This window comes from Mobula hypostoma, chromosome 18 (genome assembly GCF_963921235.1).
Source record: "Mobula hypostoma chromosome 18, sMobHyp1.1, whole genome shotgun sequence".
NCBI lineage: Eukaryota > Metazoa > Chordata > Chondrichthyes > Myliobatiformes > Myliobatidae > Mobula > Mobula hypostoma.
This window is the reverse complement of record NC_086114.1, coordinates 57,834,958-57,855,048: the sequence shown is the minus strand read 5'-3', so window position 1 is coordinate 57,855,048 and position 20,091 is coordinate 57,834,958. Positions and strand designations below refer to the sequence as shown.

General features: G+C 46.9%; 1 protein-coding gene across 1 annotated transcript in view; it reads left to right on the top strand.

The window, feature by feature from the left end:
- Positions 1–10,466, top strand: part of LOC134358125 (uncharacterized) — a 33,774-nt gene extending 23,308 nt beyond the window's left edge. The window contains exons 5-9 of the mRNA XM_063070114.1: positions 805–894; positions 1,865–2,030; positions 3,520–3,762; positions 4,959–5,666; positions 8,408–10,466. Of these exons, the coding sequence (XP_062926184.1) occupies positions 805–894; positions 1,865–2,030; positions 3,520–3,762; positions 4,959–5,666; positions 8,408–8,452 (1,252 nt within the window). The 3' untranslated portion in view covers positions 8,453–10,466. The remainder of the gene's footprint in view (positions 1–804; positions 895–1,864; positions 2,031–3,519; positions 3,763–4,958; positions 5,667–8,407) is intronic.
- The last annotated feature ends 9,625 nt before the right edge of the window (positions 10,467–20,091 follow it).

Genomic DNA, 20,091 nt, shown 5'->3' with positions numbered 1-20,091 from the left:
CCACTGTGCTGGCACCCAGCTTCATTGCTGGAAGTTTTGTTATGACTCCCTGAGACTGTAGATGTCTGTGGCCTGCAAACTGCTCTTTAAAATGCTCTAGTATTCAGGGCCAATAATTGAGTATTTTACACTGCTATTAAACAGGCTATGCTTACCTACTTACACGGTTCTGGGGACTGCAACCAACTGTTTTACGCAGCTACTAACTGTATTCCACTTCCTTATACTAATAGACACTGTAATCTGCTACTTAAACAGTGATTACAGAGACTGTTATACACTGCTCAACACTGTTAATACATAGGCGACGATACACTTATGTTCACAGTCATTCAAAGGCACTTTAATCTGCTTCTTTACAATGTAATTACAAAGACTGATTGGTCACTTTGCAATTGAGTGGCTGCAACCTAGTTCATACGTGGGTCTATAATCTCCATTATTTAAGGGAATGTAATCTGTTAAACATCCTTACAGGGAGTGTAACCAGATATTTTGCCCATTGATTTTGAGATTACTGGTCTTTGTAGCACCAGCCATGTTCTATTTCCATTCTGGATCAGAGGTCAAATAACTCATTCTACCAAACTTTGAGAAGACAAAGGAGCCATTTTGACCCATGGGTGTGATTGCCTACAGGCCTGATGTTGAAGACCTTTCAACCAAAAGGACTGAGAGATGGGGGAAGACAGCGCAGTGACCCACCTTTGTCGCGCTCTGTGATGTAACTTAGCTCTACCAGTGACGTAATGGTCGCAGTAACAATGCAAGCAGCACTAACCACTGCTCTTCTACATCCAACAGAGAAGCCGAGAATCTCCTGTGGGATAAAGGTGTTGGCCAGTTCCTCATCCGCCTTAGTGACAGAGCCACCGGCTACATATTGTCCTACAAGTACGTACCTTATAAAGTGCGACCTCCGATTTTGGGTTTATACCGTCGCATCCGTTTCCAGAGGGAAATCTGATTTGTCGAAGTAAAATATTCATCACTCTTGGTACGGGAAAGCAGAAAATACCTCAGCTATGCGGAGAATGAAGGAGAGGGAGGAGAGAGCGAGGCGGGGAGAGAGAGAGAGGGGGGGGAGAGAAGGAGAGGAGAGAGAGAGAAAGAGAGAGAGAGGAGCAAGAGGGGGAGAGAGTGAGTGAGAGTGAGAGGAGAGAGAGGGGAGAGAGCAGAAAGAGAGAGGGGGAGAGAGAGAGGAGAGAGAGGGGGAGCAAGGGAGGAGAGAGAAGAAAGAGAGAAAGAGGGGAGAGAGAGAGAGAGGAGAGAGAAGGGGGAGCAAGGGGGGAGTGAGAAAGAGAGAGAGTGAGAGAGAGTGAGTGAGAGAGAGTGAGAGTGAGTGAGAGAGAGTGAGAGAGTGAGAGAGAGAGAGTGAGAGAGAGAGTGAGAGTGAGAGTGAGAGAGAGAGAGAGAAAGTGAGAGAGAGAGAGTGACAGAGAGAGTGAGAGAATGCGTATCTGTGGGGTTTTGATGTTGTTTGTCATTTCTACACATCCTGAGTGTGATCACTGTTGGAGTAAGGTGTAAATGGCAGCGTCACCACAGTCAGAGACGGTGTAAGAGTCATATTAAGGGGATAAGTATTATCCAAAACTGCTTGTAAACAGTGTCAGGGGGCTATTGATGTCGTCAAGTTTACAGTCTCAACTGAGAGACGGTGCTTGCTACAGTGCAGCCCTCCTGCATTACTGCGTGAGAGCTTCACTCAGATCCTGTGCTGCAGGGTTATTTGTGCTCAGTAATTCAGTCACTGAGTTGCTAGCCTGAGAACGAGGATGAAGGATGCCGGGCAAACCCAGTGGCAACACGAGGTTAGAGGGCAGGACGCACACATCCAACTTGTTGATTGGTTTATCTTTAGGGGAACCAATCGTTGCCGTCACTTCGTTATCCACCGGCTGAAGAATGGAAGGTACATGATCGACGGCAGTAACCACACCCACAAGGGCCTTGCAGCACTAATTGATTACTACATGACAGAGGCCATTCAACCGTTCGGAGAGGTCCTCACTGAAGCCTGCAGTCAGGTAAGGATAGGCTCTTAATATATACCCTGCATCTCCAGCACAGCCTCCCCCCTCCCACCCCACCCCCTCGACTCTCTTCCTTTAGTTCCGGTGCTTTGGTTCCAAGGTATGAGCCAAGCCTGACTGGCTCCACTCCTGCCCAGCCTGAGGTCTCCCGAAAGGCATGAAGCTGAGACAAGTGGAGGGGGAAGACAGACGCAGGGTGCAGGGAGCTGGATCCTGAGGAAGCTGGGCAGAAGAGCCTCTCACTGTTGGAGAGCGGCCACGCTGGCCAGCAAGACACAGTAAAGAGAGGAAGGTTTTAGTCAATATATTTGGAGATGAGTTGATTCTCTGGGCATTTCAGTGATTATGGCCAACTGCTCGGTGATGGGTGATCGATGCTGCCAGGCAGATCCCAGCCTGGCACCTCCAGACTGAGCTGCTTGTCCAGGAGGAAACTGGGAGAGAAAAAGAATGTTGTTAGTGTTTCGGTGCAAGGAATGGACAGCAGTCTGAACATTGAGTCAAAAGGGCCCTCGTCCAACCTGCCCAAACCATGCAGTCAGTAGGAATTTCACAAATCCAGCCTCCCCCCTTCCCCCTTCACAAAACTCAGCCTCCAATCTTATTATCAGTACTTTGAACAGGAAGTTCTGTGTACAAAATATCTTCTCAGTTTACCCTTATCACCCTGCCTGGCAGGCAAGGTTATTCATTGGAAATATATTTGCATAAAGCAGTTGGGTCTCAAATTCACAAAATAGAATGACTCAGTTAAGGAAGAATAAGGTTAAAACAACTGCGGGCATAGCTTTAGTTGGAATTAAAGCTTTTCCTTTAGGGGTAGTACATTGTCACTGTCGGGGAGACCAAAGGCTTGGGCAGGAATCCTCCTTGTTCACAGACTGGATATCACAATGATGAAACTGTGATCTTATAGAAGCAGGGGTATAAAATCATGAAAAGGGATAGATAAGACAGAGGTAGGAAGGTTGTTTCCACTGGTGGATGAGACTAGAACTAAGGGACTTTGCCTCAGGTTTCGGGAGGATTGATTTAGGACAGAAATGAGGAGAAACTGCTTTTCCCAGAGAGTAGAGTATCTGTGGAATTCTCTGCCCAGGGAAGCAGTAAAGGCTTCCTCATTAAATAAGTTCAAGGCACAGTTAGATAGATTTTTGCACAACAGGGTTCTGGGGAAAAGGCAGGTAGGTAGGGCTGAGTTACTGGCCAGACCAGCCATGATCTTATTGAATGGTGGAGCAGGCTCGATGGGCAGGATGGCCGACTCCTGCTCCTATTTCTTATCTTTTTATGTTTCTTATCATATTCTGCAGCAGATGCTGTATATCTTTGAGGCAGCTCAGTTAAGTGGGAGGAAGAAAGTCCTAGATGGAAAGAGTTAAAATTTGAGGAGTGGACATGTGGGTGGGAGTGTACTAGCAGAAACTTGATGGCCTGAATGGCCTATCCATTCCATGTAACACCTCCCATTTTGACCTTGCAGTATGACAGGGGTGATGTGTACGACCACATTAGTTTCGACCCACCCAACAGTTCATGCTCAGACGAAGTGGAGGTGAAAGAAGTAACGATTAGAAGACCACTCCACAGTCGCCCTCAGCCCCGGCAGCAGGACCCCACCAGTGACTGGCAGTGCGGGAGGCCTCCCGCCATCCCCCCGAAAGGCTGCAAGGTGCCCACTGGCAAGAGGTTGGGCTCGGCGGACAACTACTCCTCTAACCACGAGGTAAGGGTTCAACAGGCAGGCTGAGAGCTGTAACCAGCACTTCAGAGGAATACAAGTCACCAAAAGCATGATCGAGCCAGTTTCAAGTTTGCAGTGTAAACTCCCTCAAACAGCAGCATGATAATAGCTGGGTGATAGGAGGTTCAAAGCTAGACATTGGAGGGAGGGAGCTTCCTGCTCTTTGACTAGTGCCCGGGACTTCAATATAATCCCAGAGGGTAGGTCAGGGTGACACCCCGGGGAATTGAGAGCGAGTTTAATGCTGACACTCCGAGTCGTACTGAGGGAGTGATACACCATCAGTTACTCTCCGCCAGGTGTGGATGCCGTAGATCCCACTGCAACACTCAAGAGAAGAGCAAAGGGTCTTTATACTTAGCTGTCATTGAAGCCACTCTGGCTCCTGTCAGATACTCAAAGCCGGTGGCCCCTTTACAGCCAATGTAATTGTGACAACAGTTCAAGACTAATTAATTGGCTGTGAAGCACTTTTGGGATAACGAGGTTAAAGAAAGCACGTTGGAAATCTGAGATCTTCCTGTGGGGAATATGTAATCCTCCCTGAGGAGTAGGGAGTGGCATAGACACACAGATGGAGGAGCCTCTGCCTCACTGTTCCAGAGACCGGGGATCAATCCTGGCCTCAGGTGGAGTTTGCAGTGTTCCTCCTGTGACCATGGGTCTTTTGCACCCCCCCCCCAGTTCTCAGTTTCCTCCCTTGCTCCGAAGATGCGCAAATTGGTAGATCAATCAGCCACCGTAGATTGCCCCAGGTGGGTAGATGAGGGGTAAGATCTTGTGGCAGTCACTGGGAGCTGGGGTTAGAGGACTGTGGACGGGCAGGTGGAGGGAGGGAGGAACAGGGCTGGTTTTGGCTGCTGTTGTTTGGTTGCTTGTTGTGTTCTGTGTTGTTCTGCCGAGCACGGTCAGCATGCCATGTTGGCGCCAAACTGCGTGGCAACACTTGCGAGCTGCTCCCAGCACGTCCTTGGGTGTGTTGGTTGTTAACACAAGCAACGCGACGCACCGTGTGTTCCGATGTACGTGCGATAAATAAATCTGAACGTGGGGCAAACCAAATGGTGTTAGTCGAAATGGGAGGTGGAGATTGGTGCAGTCTCGATTATCTGCTTCTGTGATGTCCCTTTCTATGACTCCACAACTCTAAACCTCTTCCACGTTGATTTGTGTTGAAGGATTCTGATGTCACGCCTTTCTTGGCAACCAAGATGAACTTGGCGTTTGAGGAAGAGAGCCAACTGGAAGCCAAGTATGGGCAAGTTCATAAACTCCGATCCAAGAAACCGCCAGCCATGGAGTCGGCCGTAGAGCCCGTGGTCTGGAGAACTCACACCAGCTCGGTGTTCAGCGAGAAGGTGGATGACAGGAAGTCCTGCCACCGCAAGTGGGAACCAAACAGTGCGGTATATTCCCTGGCCATGGAATCCCAGCCGATATATAATGAGCCCTTTGAGCTGACGACAAGTAGCTCTGTCACAGACGTTGTGTACACGGAGGTGGACGTGAATCACTTGCGGTCTGGCACTTCACCCTCTGCCAGTGACGGCTACTTCTCCACAATCCCAATGCCAGCTGAACCCAACTGCCAGGCTTCGGAGGCCAAGTACCCGGGCTTGAGCTCTGGCCCGTTGACTCCCCCTCGACTGTCACCCAATTTAAACAACAGGGTGAAATCGATATCACCCACACACTCTGCACCGAAGCCAGGGGCGAGTCCAACCTTCCCGCACAATCATCGGCCACTTCCTCAGCCTTGCGACAGCAGCGAACGACTGCCTTGCAAATCCTTTCTGAGAGGGAAAGAAACCTCAAGTTCAGTGGAGAATATGTACGAACAGGTTCCTGTTGCATTCTCAAAGCGCAGTCAAACAAAGCCAGACAAGGTAAGGATCATTCTAATCCAGATAATTGACTATAGCCCCTTTAACCCTTGCCTGATGGGTCCCATGTGTCAAGCTCCCAAATTGTATTGGCAAAGTAGTCTCGTAGGTGATGATGTGCTGGGCTCCAGCAGATCTTAGATTTCTAGCAACTGGAAGGGTGTCCCACGCCAGAGAGCGGACGTAAAATTACGCAAGATTAAACGTGGTTATAGATGAAGAGAAATCCAGTGGGCCCACAATTGCAATGGGAGCCTTGTGGAAATAAAATGCTAAAAGCAAGAGCGAAAACACACACACACACACACACACACACACACACACACACACACACACACACACAGAGATTCACAGGAAATCTGAAATAAAAGCAAGAATGCTGGGAATTCTCTGCCGGTCAGCCACCATCTGTAGCGGGGATATAGTTCATGTTTCAGAGTCTTGAGGAAGGTAGTTGCAAGTTTTTCCAGAATTTTCTATGTCCAATCTACTAGGGATATACAGTCATCTTCAGTTTATACTCCACTCCGGTTAAGACCCAGTTCCGAGCACTGCAGCATTGCTTGATGCTTGGAACTTCAGGATGATCCTGCCCAATGTTCCCTCTAATTAATTTTATGCCCATGTGGACCAACCATTGCTCTGAACAGGAAGTTTTTACATGGCCTGAAAACAGCACAGCACTTATAAATTTTTTTGTCATATTGCATGCTGTGAATATTTTGAATGAATACTTTTGATTTTATTTATTAATTGAAGGGATATTGAAATACAGTACAACAAAGAAAATGTTTCACCTTTCATAAGCTTTTAAACATAGACATATTCAGTGTTCAGCGGGACAGCAATTTATTAACAATGAGCTACCAACTTCCATCAAAGTTGCTGGTGAACGCAGCAGGCCAGGCAGCATCTGTAGGAAGAGGCGCAGTCGATGTTTCAGGCTCTCGGCCTGAAACGTCGACTGCGCCTCTTCCTACAGATGCTGCCTGACCTGCTGCGTTCACCAGCAACTTTGATGTGTGTTGCTTGAATTTCCAGCATCTGCAGAATTCCTGTTGTTTACCAACTTCCATTCTGTATTTATTGTTACAATTTGTAACAGTGTCATAACTTGAAACACTGATGATGTAAATACATTGAAGTTCCAAAATGGTTCAAAGTAAAAGTTGTGGTATATTTATTGTTTAGAAAATTCATGGATTATATTCATTAACACATAATTAATTACAGGATATTTCACAATTATATTAATGTAAATTTCAAAATTATATTAACATTATATAAAAGAAAATTCCTGCTGTGCGGCAACAAAGGCTATGTGCATGGGAGCATTTCAGTTACTGCGTGGCCTTTTACCCACACAGTTTAGAGGGAACAGGAATCCTGCCGATTCCTTTAATGGCATGGGAACCCAGTGACAGCAAGATACATAAATAAAACAGAAAATATTGCAAACATTCAGCAGGTCAGGCAGCAGAGGAACGGAGAAAAAGACCAACTGAACTGAGAAATAGGGAAAAACACTTTAATTTTAAGGTGTGGAGAGAGTTGAGGGGTGTGGATACAAAGGGAATATCTCTGATAGGGTGAGGCCAAGGTTGCCATGGGGATGAGTGGTCAATGATGATTGGTATGATACACATGCCATTAATATTATAGGGCAATTTCAGGCCATTCACCCTTAAACTTTTATACTTCTGTCACTTTACTCCAAATGAAATGCAATTGTGGGGAATTTTTAGCAGAAACTCACAAGCACATCCACATTACTTGGTCTTCAAATGACCCTTGTAACCCAAGTACCTGTTTTCACACCGCCCTCTATTGTTGCCTTGTGCTTGCTGGGCTCAGACTCCTGGATGTGTTTACATTATTGATCGTGAGAAATAGGAACCAGAGGAGGCCATTCGGCCTGCTAGTCTGCTCTGCCACTAACTAAGATCAGGAGCAGTTTGGGACACTGCCCATGCAAGTGTGAGAGCCCCTTCAGTGCAGGGAGAGGAAAGAGAGTCACTCTGAAAGAACAGCAGACTCAGAAGGAGACCCTGCCTAGTGAGAATGATCTTGAGCTGGCCACTTGATCACCAATTGATCCTGGTCAATTATCCCAAATACATGTAATGTTGAGAAATGACTTTCCCTTCCAAACCTCTCTGTCCTTTATAAACACAGAAGATTCTGCAGATGCCGGAGAAAAGAGCAACGCACACACACACACAATGCTGGAGGAACTCAGCAGGTCAGGCAGCATCTATGGAGGGGAATAAACAGTCATGTGTTCTGGGCCAAGACACTAATGAAGAAATGTTTCATACTGAGACCCTGATGAGGAAACGCTGACTGTTTATTCCCCTCCATGACTACTCCTGACTTGCAGATTTCCCCCAGCATTTTGTGTCTTGCTCTCTCAACTTTACCTCTCCAACCTTCTCCAGTGTCATGTTCCCTCTTGGCCTCTCCACCATGTTTTCAGTCTTGCTCATTTCTGGATCCTCTCCTCCCTCACCACTATCAGAGTCAGAGTCTCTTACCACCTTGGTCTCTGATGGGTCCCTTAATGAACCCAATTCCCTCTTCCACAAGATCTTCCTAAACGCATTGTAGTTGGCTATTCCGTTACTCTTCTCACTCACAGTGATGCAGCCTTAGAAAACCCTTCTTTGTGTACACGTCATCTGTTACATGGGCTATGCCGTACACAAAACAAATGGAATGCAGAGCTCTGCTTTTCTCCTTCACAGGATGAAATGCGTAAGAAGTGGTTCTCCGACTGGAAGTGCAAGTAACAGAAGGAGAGCCTTGTCCCTCTCCAGTATCCAAGCTGCAAACCCGGAGCCGGTGGAAGAGCTGCCGAGGGGCACCACGTGACATTGATTCTGTAACCCACTGGACTACTGGCACTGCCAAATATCTACTACACTGTTGAAAATGGTCCAACATTTTCCTGCACTGACACTAACCCTGGATTTGTCCACTGCTTAGAAATCAAATTCTGACCCCAATCCTTCAAATAGTTGTCGAGTTTGCTATAAGCTGTCGTTAGCATGAACGTGCTTTACTCACTGATTGGAGAGTTAATGCTTTGCCTTTGTATTCTACTTGCCCTTCTGCAACAGGGCATTAAGCTGACACTGGCACTGTAAATGGGATGACTGAACTTTGTGTGCAAGAGATTTAACAATAAATCGGTGCCCATTTTACACCCCCCCCCCCAACGTCAGAAAGCTGAACATAATGGAGAGTTGTGAAACAGACTAATTACTCTCACCCCTTCTAGCCCATGCTTCTGTGTTGGAATCACCCCCTTTTACTTCTCTCCAGAGCCTCTGTAAGCAAGGAGCAAGTGACCTGCTTTCAGGTTCCTACAAAGTTCACTACAGAGCCAGATACAGTGAGGCTGTGGGCACTTGGTCACTGTTAAACTCACCCAGGTGAGTGGTTAAGGGAGTCAAAGCTGCAGTTACTATCATACATACAACTACATGAATAACTTACATGCAGCCTAATCATTGGCACAGAGCAGTGTGTAAGCGGGTCGCACTGGCTGGAGATCAGATACTCCCTCTGTATGGGGTAGGTTGAACTTCAGTCTCGTCTACAAGCTCATCCTGCGTGGATTAGACAGGGAAGTGAGTCACCCTGCACCGCAGACCAGTTTTACCTTTTGCTGAACTTGAAAACTGCTCAGAGACGTGAAAGAGCAGGGTGGGCTGGATTTCCAGTGCCCCTGCCCTCTGATACTGTTTGGCACTCAACGGAGAAACATGACCTTTAACAGAACTGTTTTCATCTTCTATCTTGGGATCAGATAGTAAAACAGCACACTGACTCATGAGGCCAGCCGCACAAGATGCATCAGTGGAAACAATGATTTTGCTGATAACTACACTGGCTGCTTGTTCGAAGTGAAAAATGTTCTGTTTCAACATCCTTAATCTCTTTTCAAATGTTGCATTTTATAATTCCTCCAGTTATGTTCTTGGTATTTGATTTATTTCTTTGTGTGAGGGGTGAGAGTGTTTGAGAGGTAACCTCCTCGTCTCACTCTTGTGCAGTTGGCTCCTGGTGACGGGGCGCTGACAAGATGCACGCGGGCATGTTGCTGGTTAGGTCTGCTTCTGCAGCCCTTGCTCAGACTCTGCTCCCATGAAGGAGTGCGACCATCTCCAGGTCTGGAGAGTGTGTCACGTGGAAGGCCGTGGTGAAATTGCCTCTCCTTCTCTTTGCCGTGGCAATGGTGAAGGAAGGTACTCAGTAAAATGTTGAAATTGCCATTTTACTTACATTAATTACTTGTCATTGCTTCCTCCATCATACCACCATGTCAATGTGGTCACAGAATAGGCCACTCAGCCCTTCCAACTAACTTTGACATTCTAGATTGTAGCTATTCTGTGCTGATGCCATCAGCTCACTCCAGTTCCTTAACCCAGTCCCTCGACCAAGACATTTTTAACAGTTCCTGAGAGGCAAAGACTGTTCCAGTTTCTGCTGCTTGAAGCAAGGTGCTACAAACCAGCCCATACAACCCACAGCTCCACTATCATCCTGGTTATCTACCACAAATACAATAATGTTATCTTAGTCTCTACTCATGCACACTACCAGCAGACTTTGTCAACACTGGGGCTGAGACCCTCTAAGACAAAATGTATTGACAAAATGCAAGCTTAAGGATAAGAAATAATATTTGTACGAGCAGGTGTGAAACTGCATTTTTTTAAATGTTTAATCATTCTGTACTTCGCTTTGTGTTCTTTCTCATGTTTCAGTTATTATTGACTCAGACCATGTACAGTTTTGAAAGTCACTTAAATTAAGTCTTGTTTGTTTCTGCAATAAAATTATGACTTGATAAACTTTTGCTGGCCTAGTGTTTTTCGAAGCTGTCACTATCTGAGCCAAGGGAACGGATGAAACAGTCTCAACACGGCTGGGGAGAGCTAACATACATCCAATAGTTCCGTACAATGGGCTTTCTGACCATCGTGCCCATTTTGGTCAAACAGAATGGTTTATGTTAATGATAGAGAGTTTTAAAAGATTAGCTTTATCTATCACATGCGCATTGAAATATTGAATGAAGTGCGTAAGTTTTTGTCAGCAGCTAACACTGCCTGAAGATTGCGCTGGGGCCAGCCCACAAGCCTTGCCACATTTCTGGCACCAACATAGTATGCCCACAACTCACTAACCCTAACCTATGCCCTCGGAGTGCAAAAGAAGGCAGAGCACCTGGGGGATACCCACACGGTCACAGGGAGAACGTACAAGCTCTTCACAGACAGCGATGGGAATCGAAGTTCAGTCGGGTTTGCTGACAGTAGTCATAGTCATAGACATACTTTATTGATCCCAGGGGAAATTGGTTTTCATTACAGTTGCACCATAAATAATTAAATAGTAATAAAACCATAAATAGTTAAATAGTAATATGTAAATTATGCCAGGAAATAAGTCCAGGACCAGCCTATTGGCTCAGGGTGTCTGACCCCCCCAAGGGATGAGTTGTAAAGTTTGATGGCCACAGGCAGGAATGACTTCCTATGACGCTCTGTGCTGCATCTCGGTGGAATGAGTCTCTGGCTGAATGTACTCCTGTGCCTAACCAGTACATTATGAAGTGGATGGGAGACATTGTCCAAGATGGCATGGAACTTGGAGAGTATAACGCGATTGCACTGGCCACTGGGTGACTGTGCATCCACATTCTAGCTGTCATTCCACGTGCCTGTACAAGAGCTTCACACATGTACTGCTGGGGTTCCCACTTCCACCACCCTTTCAGGCAGAGGGTCGCACATCCCACCACTCCCGTGAAGACAATTCTCCTCAGTCTATCCCTTGTCCTTTACAGATTCATTGTAATCTCTGCTATCGAATTGTAATCCTCCCTGGGGCGGGGGTCTTTCACGTCCACCCTATTTATGCCTCTCAGTTCTTTCGTTACTTCAGTTAAACTTCCCCTTAGGATTCTTCCTTATATTCGCCTACTGATGACCTCTCCTGCCAAGTGTAATCGCACAGTCCTACAAGTATCCTCACAGATCTTTTCTGCACCCTCTCAACTCTTCCAGACGTGTGGATACCAGAACCATCTAAGGTGGCGTAATGAATGATGTGTAGCTGACCTCTCTGCCTCTCTGCTCTGATCTGTGGCTCAGCCAGTAAAGGCACAAGCACACTCAGTGGGCATTTGTAACCCACCCCACCGCCCCCCGCCCAACCTGCTCCACTTGCTGTCCGCAGGGGTAGTGGACATCCACCCCAGAACTGTGTCATTCCTCTACTTGTCGTACCAATCATACACAAACAAAATTCCAGTGGAACTCTGCAGGTCAGGTGGCAACCATGGAAATGAATAAACAGTCGACATTTCGGACAGAGACCCTTCTTCAGGATTGGAAAGGAAGGGGGAAGACGCCGGGATACAAAGGCAGAGGAGGGGAAGGAAGCTTACTAGAAGGTGATGGGTGAAGCCAGGTGGGTTGGAAAGGTAACCGGCTGGCGAGGAAAGAATCTGATAGGAGAGGAGAGTGGACCATGGGGGAAAGGGAAGAGGGAGGTGATAGGCAGGTGGGAAGAGGTAAGACACCAGAGTGGGGAATAGAAGAAAAGGCGGGGGGGGGTGAGGGAAAAAAATTACCTGAAGGAGAAATCGATATGCATGTCATTAGGTTGGAGGCTTCCCAGGCATGTCGAAACAAGAATGGGAATAGGAATTTAAATGTCGGCCACTGGGAAATTCCACTTTTGGCAGATGGAGCGGAGGTGCTCGACAAAGCGGTCCCCCCAGTTTATGTTGAGTCTCACCAATGTGGAGGAGGCTGTATCGGGAACACTGGATGCTATAGGTGACCCCAGCAGATTCGCAGGTGAGGTGTTGCCTCAGCTGGAAAATCCCCTTGGCTTGCTTGCCCTCCAAATGCTTTACTTTCTGCGGGGTGAGCTTGTTGTGCCACTTGTGTGCCCAGCTGACCGGCCCAGCGACGACTCCCCACGATCAGCAACCCTCTTCCATGCTATCACTTTCACAGCCAGTTTTGGGATCATCCACAAAATGTTGTCGCTCTGTCCAAGCGAAAATCATTTATAAGCTCCATGAAGAATCTTTCCCTGTTACTGGAAGCTGGCTTGGAGTTTTACTGTCCCCTCCTGATGTGCCTCACAATACTCTGACAACCAGCTATTTTCAGTCCACCTTTTCTAAGACAAACCGTAGCTTTGTAAAATTCTTCTTAGTACAACTTTACTCCTGTTTTGCTACGTTACATGTACCTGACCCACGACCCTATTCCCCATACACTCTCCCAATGGCAGCTAAAACTAAATGTAGGCACATGTTTCTCTTGTTAGGTCTGTTACACTGTTCATAAAAATTCTGAACTGGTCAAGAATCCTGTTCTCTCTACCCCCTTATTCTGCTCTGTTCCACCTGGAGGCGTGGAATCCCACCGTGATCAAGGCCTTGCTATTTTCAGACCTCACACTTACTGTTCAGTCCCTCTGCAGCTGTGGGAGACCGAGAGTACTTCTCGACAATGTCACTGCCTTTCCTACCCAAAGGCCTCATTCACCCCACAACTGATATTGTTCCACTAACCCCTGACGCTGCATGTCACATTTTACAACTTTGTGCCTCATGGAGAGCCACATAACCATTCAGCGGCCCTGGTGACCTCTTGGTGATCTGTGCACATAGATTATTAGTACCGGTTTATTATCGTCACACGTGGAAGGTTTGTCTTGCATCCTGTTCATACAGATCAGATCATTACTCAGAGCATAAAGTAAAGCAACAACAATGCAGAAAACAGAGTAAGGGCTGCCAAAATAGTGCAGGGCATTTCTTTGCAGATAAAGTACAAGGATTGAAGGGCGCCCATTCAGAACAGAGATGCGAAGAAATTTTTTTAGCCAGAGGGTGGTGAATCTATGGAACTTGTTGCCACGGGCGGCAGTGGAGGGCAAGTCATTGGGTGTATTTAAGGCAGAAATTGATAGGTATCTGAGTAGCCAGGGCATCAAAGATTATGGTGAGAAGGCGGGGCAGTGGGACTAAATGGGAGAATGGATCAGCTCATGATAAAATGGCGGAGCAGACTCGATGGGCCGAATGGCTGACTTCTGCTCCTTTGTCTTATGGTCTTATGGTCTTATGATCTTATGATCATGACAAGATGTATTGTGAGGCCAAGAGCCCATCTTATCAAGAGGTCCATTGAAGACTCGGATAACAGCAGGATAGAAGCTGTCCTTGAGCCTGGTATGACCTTTCAGACTTTTGTATCTACTGCCCAGTGGAAGATGGAGGACAAGAGACCATGTCCAGGTTATGTAGGGTATAGACAGAGTCCTTAGAAGGGAGACTGGTTCTTCTGATGTGCCGAGCTGGATCCACAACTCTCCGTAGTTTCTTGTGGTCACATGCAGAGCAGTTGCCAATGTTGTTTTAATCAATTTCCCTCGGGATCAATAAAGTATGACCATGACTATGTTTTGACACCACATCATTAAGCTCTCTACCTCTTCCCTGTACTCCAGCTCATTGTTATTTGAGATATGGCCCAGGGCGGTGGCATCATCTGCAGATCTGTAGAAGGAGTGAGAGCAGACTTTGTCCACACAGTTTTTGAGTGTACAGGGAGTAGATAGGGGGCTACACAGTTTGTGAGTTTATGAGTCCACACAGTTTTTGAGTGTACAGGGAGTAGATAGGGGGCTGAGGAGACAGAGCCATGTAGGGCACCAGTGTTGAGAATAATCAAGATGGAGGAGTTTCTGCCTATCCTTGCTGATTGTGATCTGTAGGTCAAGAAGTCAAGGATCCAGTTGCAGAGGGAGCATAGACTCCTCTGGTCCATAGCCTGGTGTTGAGCTTGTCACCCACACCCAGAATTAAGTCAGCAAGGAAGCACTGGTAAACTACCTGGTCCCTTTCCTTTACTCCTGTTTCATAATGGCACTGAGTTCTATAATCACAGAAATGGCCCCTCAGCCTACCAGATCCATTCTTGACCATGATACTAGTCCCATTTCCTCTAAGCCTGTGATGTTGTGGCAATGCCACATTTACGTTTACTGATAACACCACTGCTGGTGGCGAATCAAAGGTGGTGACGAATTGGCACTTAGGAGGGAGATTGGAAATCTAATTGAATGGTGCCCAACAACAGCTCAACGTCAGCAAAAGCCAAAGAGCTGTTTATTGGCTACAGGAGGAAGAAGCCAGAGGTCCATGAGCCAGTTCTCATTAGGGAGGTGGAGAGGGTCAATAAATTTAGGTCTCTTGGTGATTTCACAACCGAGGATCTGTTCTGGGACCAGCACGTAAGTGCCATCACAAAGAAGGCACGACAGCACCTCTGCTCTCTCAGAGGTTTGCCCAGATTAGGTATGCCATCTAAAACTTCGGCAAACATTTAAGGATACAGAGTGGAGAGTATCCTGACTGGTTGCACCATAGCCATCTGGTTCCTCCACCTCCTCTGGCAGCAGGAGCCAGATATCTCCCATTCTCTGTATAGAGATCTTCCACCTCAGATCCTCTTTAAACCTCCTCCCTCTCACCTTAAACCTGCACCTCTTTGCTCTTGATAATCCCACAGCAGGAAAAAAAATTCAACTATCCATTCCATTTATCCCTCTCATAGTCTTACACACCTCGTCAGTCTCCTTCACCTCAGGGAGAACAAGCCTATCCAATCTCTGCCCATGACTAAAGTCACTCAATCCAGGCCACTTCCTGCCGGAGGCTCTCGGTCGGAAAGGTTGACTGTTTGTTTCCCTCCACAGAGTCCCTCTAGCAGCCTGCGTGTGTTGCTGAAGATTTCCAGAATCCTCAGTTCCTTTTGCAGCCTGGTGAATCTCCTCTGCACCCTCTCCAGCACAATCACAACCTCTCTACCCTGTGACGACCAGAAGTGTATGTAATACTCCAAAGTGTGGCCTAGCCCAAGTGTTTTGTAAAGTTACAAAACAACATGCCACCTTTGATACCCGGTGCCCAGTCTATGAAGGCTGGCACACCTCAAGAATGTTCCTCTGCCTTCCAGGTCTTCCACCTCTCTCCCCTTCTCAAACTGCTGTGATGTTTCCTCCGCCTTCACACCCTCCCCAATGGAACCAGCAAAGAACCCCAAAGGAATATTGTACCCCAACCCCATTTAGCTGTAAGCTGCCCATCTCGTACAGATTCCATCCCACCAAAATGCCCCCCCCAAGAACCCACCCCCAATATCTCAGGGATCTGGAGTGAAACTGTGGTGGAACCAGATGAGTCGCTGCCTCAACATGAACGACCCAGATATAATCCTGATTTCTCTATGCAACTTGCACGTTCTCCCTGTGACATTTGCGTTCCTCGCTTTCCTCCCTTGACCCAAAGGGGTGCAGATCGATAGTTCAATTGGCCTGTGGTAGGTGCTGAGTCCCGGGAGGAAATGATGGGAATGTGGAGAGAATATAATGAGATTCATCTAAACGCTTGCACAGAGGTGATGGGCCGAAGGGCCTGCTTCGTGCTTAGCACTCCAGATAATTGCTGTTTATTTATTAATTTAACACTTTAAAAAATCTCGGCACAGCCCTTCCCCACCTGAAGTCAGGTCTTACACCAAACTTCAGTGAACTGGATCATCCTGTGCATCAGTCGGGTACACCCGTAGCCACACCAACATCCCTGGGGTCCCCACTCCTCACTGACAAAGAAGAGTTATCAGAATCAGGTTTAAATAGAAATAGAAATAGAAATAGAAATAAAATATCTTTATTGTCATTGCTGTGGAGCAATGAAACACAGTTTAGCAGCTCAATGTTTTGCAGCATGACAAAGAATATATACATAAAATAAACCCTAAAACCTCAGGAGTGCAGTCCAAAATTAATAATATATGGATGGGGGGGGGGTAGGACTATTGCACACCTGCCACTCCTGGAAGTGTGATGCATTTAGCTGCCGCTGTCTTAGGAGGGGGGCAGGAGAAGGGAAGGGGGTGTTATACATCTCACTGCTTGTGGGTAGAAGCTGTTAAGGAGTCTCTTTGTTTTCGTCCTTAATGCTCTGTATCTCTTCCCAGAAAGTAGAGGGGAAAACAGGTGATGTCCAGGGTGAGTGGGATCCTTTGAAATACAAGTAGCCTTCTTTTGAAGTCTGCCAGTATAAATGTCTCTGAGAGAGGGTAATGTTGTGCCAATAACCCGCTCTGCTACCCTCACTACCTGCTGCAAGTCCTTCCTGTTCTGTTCTGTGCAGCTGGTAAACCACACTGCACAGCAATACGTCAGGAGGCTCTCTATAGTCGTCGGATAGAAGTTGATCAGCAGGAGATGAGGGAGGAGAGCATGCTTTAGCTTCCTTAGGAAGTAGAGCCTCTGTTGGGCCTTCGCCACCTGATAAGAGATATGGGCAGTCCAGGTGAGGTCAGCCGAGATGTGGACGCCAAGGAACTTGAAACTCTCTACTCTCTCCACCTCTTTCCCGTATATGTGCAGAGCAGAGTGCTCGATGCGCTTTGATTTCCTGAAGTCTACTATCAGCTCCTTGGTTTTTGTGATGTTCAAGTCCAGGTTATTATGACAACACCATTCTGTCAAATGCTGTACCTCCTTCCTATAGGCTGTCTCATCACAGTCTGATATGATACCTATTAGGGTGGTATCGTCAGCAAATTTGTCAATGGTGTTGGTGGAGTGAATGGTAGAGCAGTCATGGGTGAAAAGAGAATAGAGGATGGGGCTGAGAACACACCCCTGTGGTGTACCGGTGTTCAGGATGAGCGTGTGTAGATGATGTGTGTTCTCCCATCCTGACACTGGGGTCTGTTACTCAGAAAATCCAGTATCCGTGAGCACAGTGAACTGTCAAGGCCCAGGTTGCTCAGTTTCTGCACCAGTTTGTAGGGGGTGACTGTATTAAAAGCTGAGCTGAAGTCCACAAACAGCAGTCTTACATAGGTGTTATCCTGATCCAGGTTTGTAAGAGCTGTGATGACTGCATCCTCTGTCGATCTGTTTGCATGATATGCAAACTGGTACTTATCAAGGTCAGCAGGTATGGCAGACTTAATAGAAGACAGTATGAGTCTCTCAAAACATTTCATGAGGATAGGAGTTAGAGCAACTGGGCGATAGTCAGTAAGGCAGTTCGCTGTACTTTTCTTTGGTAGGGGTATTATTGTGGCTGACTTAGGCAGGTGGGGACTACAGACTGTAGTAGCGAGAGGTTGAAGATGGTAGTAAATACTCCCGCTAGTTGATCTGCGCAGTCCTTAAGAATCCTTCCGGTGACTCCATTTGGGCCAGCTGGTTTCCTCGTATTGACTCCATGCAGGGCGGATCTGACCTGGTGTTGGTGTAATTGTATAGGGTCATCCTTCTCTGTTAGTGCTGACTGGATGCCAACTTCTCCATTCTGACTGTCAAAGTGAGAAAAGAACTGGTTCAGAGTGTCTGGCAGTGTCCCATCTGAGGAGTTTGTGACTGTATAGCTGTCCTTGTAGCCAGTAAGAGTCTTTATCCCCTGCCACATACATCTGGAGTTGTTATTGGTGAAGTGCTCCTCTATACGCTGTTTATATCAGCACTTGGCCTCTCTGATGCCGCTTTTCAGCGCTCTTCTTGCCTGCCCATAGGCAGATTTAAAAGCAGCATCCCGTGTTCTTAGCAAGATCGCCAGTACATGTCAGAAATGTGCCGCTTTGCGGCCGCAGAAGAGTGCAATGCATAGAAACTACTCTAGTCACAATAATAAATAAATCAAGAGAAAAACAGACATAGATAAACAAACAAACAATAAATACATAAACACTAATCTATAAATGAATGGTGTGAAAAGAGAGTAAAATAGTAGGTAGTTTTCATGGACCGTTCAGAAATCTAATGGCAGAGGGGAAGAAGCTGTTCCTAAAATGTTGAGTGTGTGTCTTCAGGCTGCTGAACCTCCTCCCTAACAGTGGTGATGAGAAGAAGGCACGGCCAGACGCTGAGGGTCTTTCATACTGGACTCGGCTTTCTGGAGGCACCAGCAGGTGAAGATATTCTCCATGGTGTCGAGCTGCCGCTGGCTGAGTTGGCATATTGGAGCCTCCAATTTGATGCATCTAGTCTGAACGCTCGCCGCCATCTGCCTGTCTGGTGATATCTCAAACCTCCTCAAACTCCTAGTGAAGTGTAGCGGCTGGTGTGCCTTCATCTTTAGTGCGTCGTTCGGGGAATCTGTTTGCAATGCCCCCCTCTACAGTATTAAACCCGGTTGCTTATTTCCATCCCTCTCAGATATCTCATGCAACTAAATCTTTTTTCACTGACACTTCAATACCGTCTTATTTTAGCAAAGTTTCCATCATTCATTCGTTTTGCTGATAACGAAAATCCGTTTGATCTTATCCAGAGGCTGATGGTTGTCGATGGTACTGCATGTACATTTCTGTGTACAAGTTACCAGATCTACAGATCTCACGTTGCTAACAACTTTGACCACACGACTCACCCCACAAAAACAAACAAGCAAATTCAGTGCTGATGCTCACTCACACCCACTGGCCAATGAAACCCTCTTCGATATCTTGAGAGCAATAGGCTGTGAGATGGTTGGTATTTGAGCGGAGGAAGTCGGTGTTGCTGGTGGTGGCAGTGGTTGTACTACTGAAAAGGACACTACATCTTCTCTGTCAGAATTTCACTGGCTCATTCAGTCTGAAAATACCCCTCTGCAGTCTCTCTGTGCTGAGGTTGGAGACAGACATTGCTTGAGGAGGGAGACAGACATCGCTGAGGAGAGAGGCAGACATCGCTGAGGAGGGAGACAGCCATTGCTGAGGATGGAGACAGACATTGCTGAGGAGGGAGACAGCCATTGTGGAGGAGGGAGACAGACATTGATGAGGAGGGAGACAGCCATTGTGGAGGAAGGAGACAGACATTGATGAGGAGGGAGACAGCCATTGTGGAGGAGGGAGACATACATTGCTGAGGAGGGAGAGAGACATTGTGGAGGAGGGAGACAGACATTGATGAGAAATTTCCTCACATTCCATCAACAACTTATTTGTAAACTACAGGCTTCTCAAACTGAAACTTTCCCTCTGTCCTTGAGTACCACAAAGTATCAGAAGGTCAAAGACTCTGGGGGTCACCCAGCCAAAGATCTCTTAACCCTGAGCCAGCATCAACTACCTAATGACTCACCCAACCGTCTCTCCTGCGTCTCCCCTCTCTGAGCTGTGACTCTCTCTATAATTGTCATCCCTCTTCCTTGTTCCACCCAACAGAAATTTCTGTCCGTGTAAGGTGAACTGAGTTAACAAGTGGGGACATCTTTCATTTCCCCTCCTCTTGCCAGGTTGAATCACCAGAGTTGCATTCCATTTAAATACAGAGAGTTGGGTTCAAATGCTTCAGTGCTTTGGAATTCCCAAATCAGATG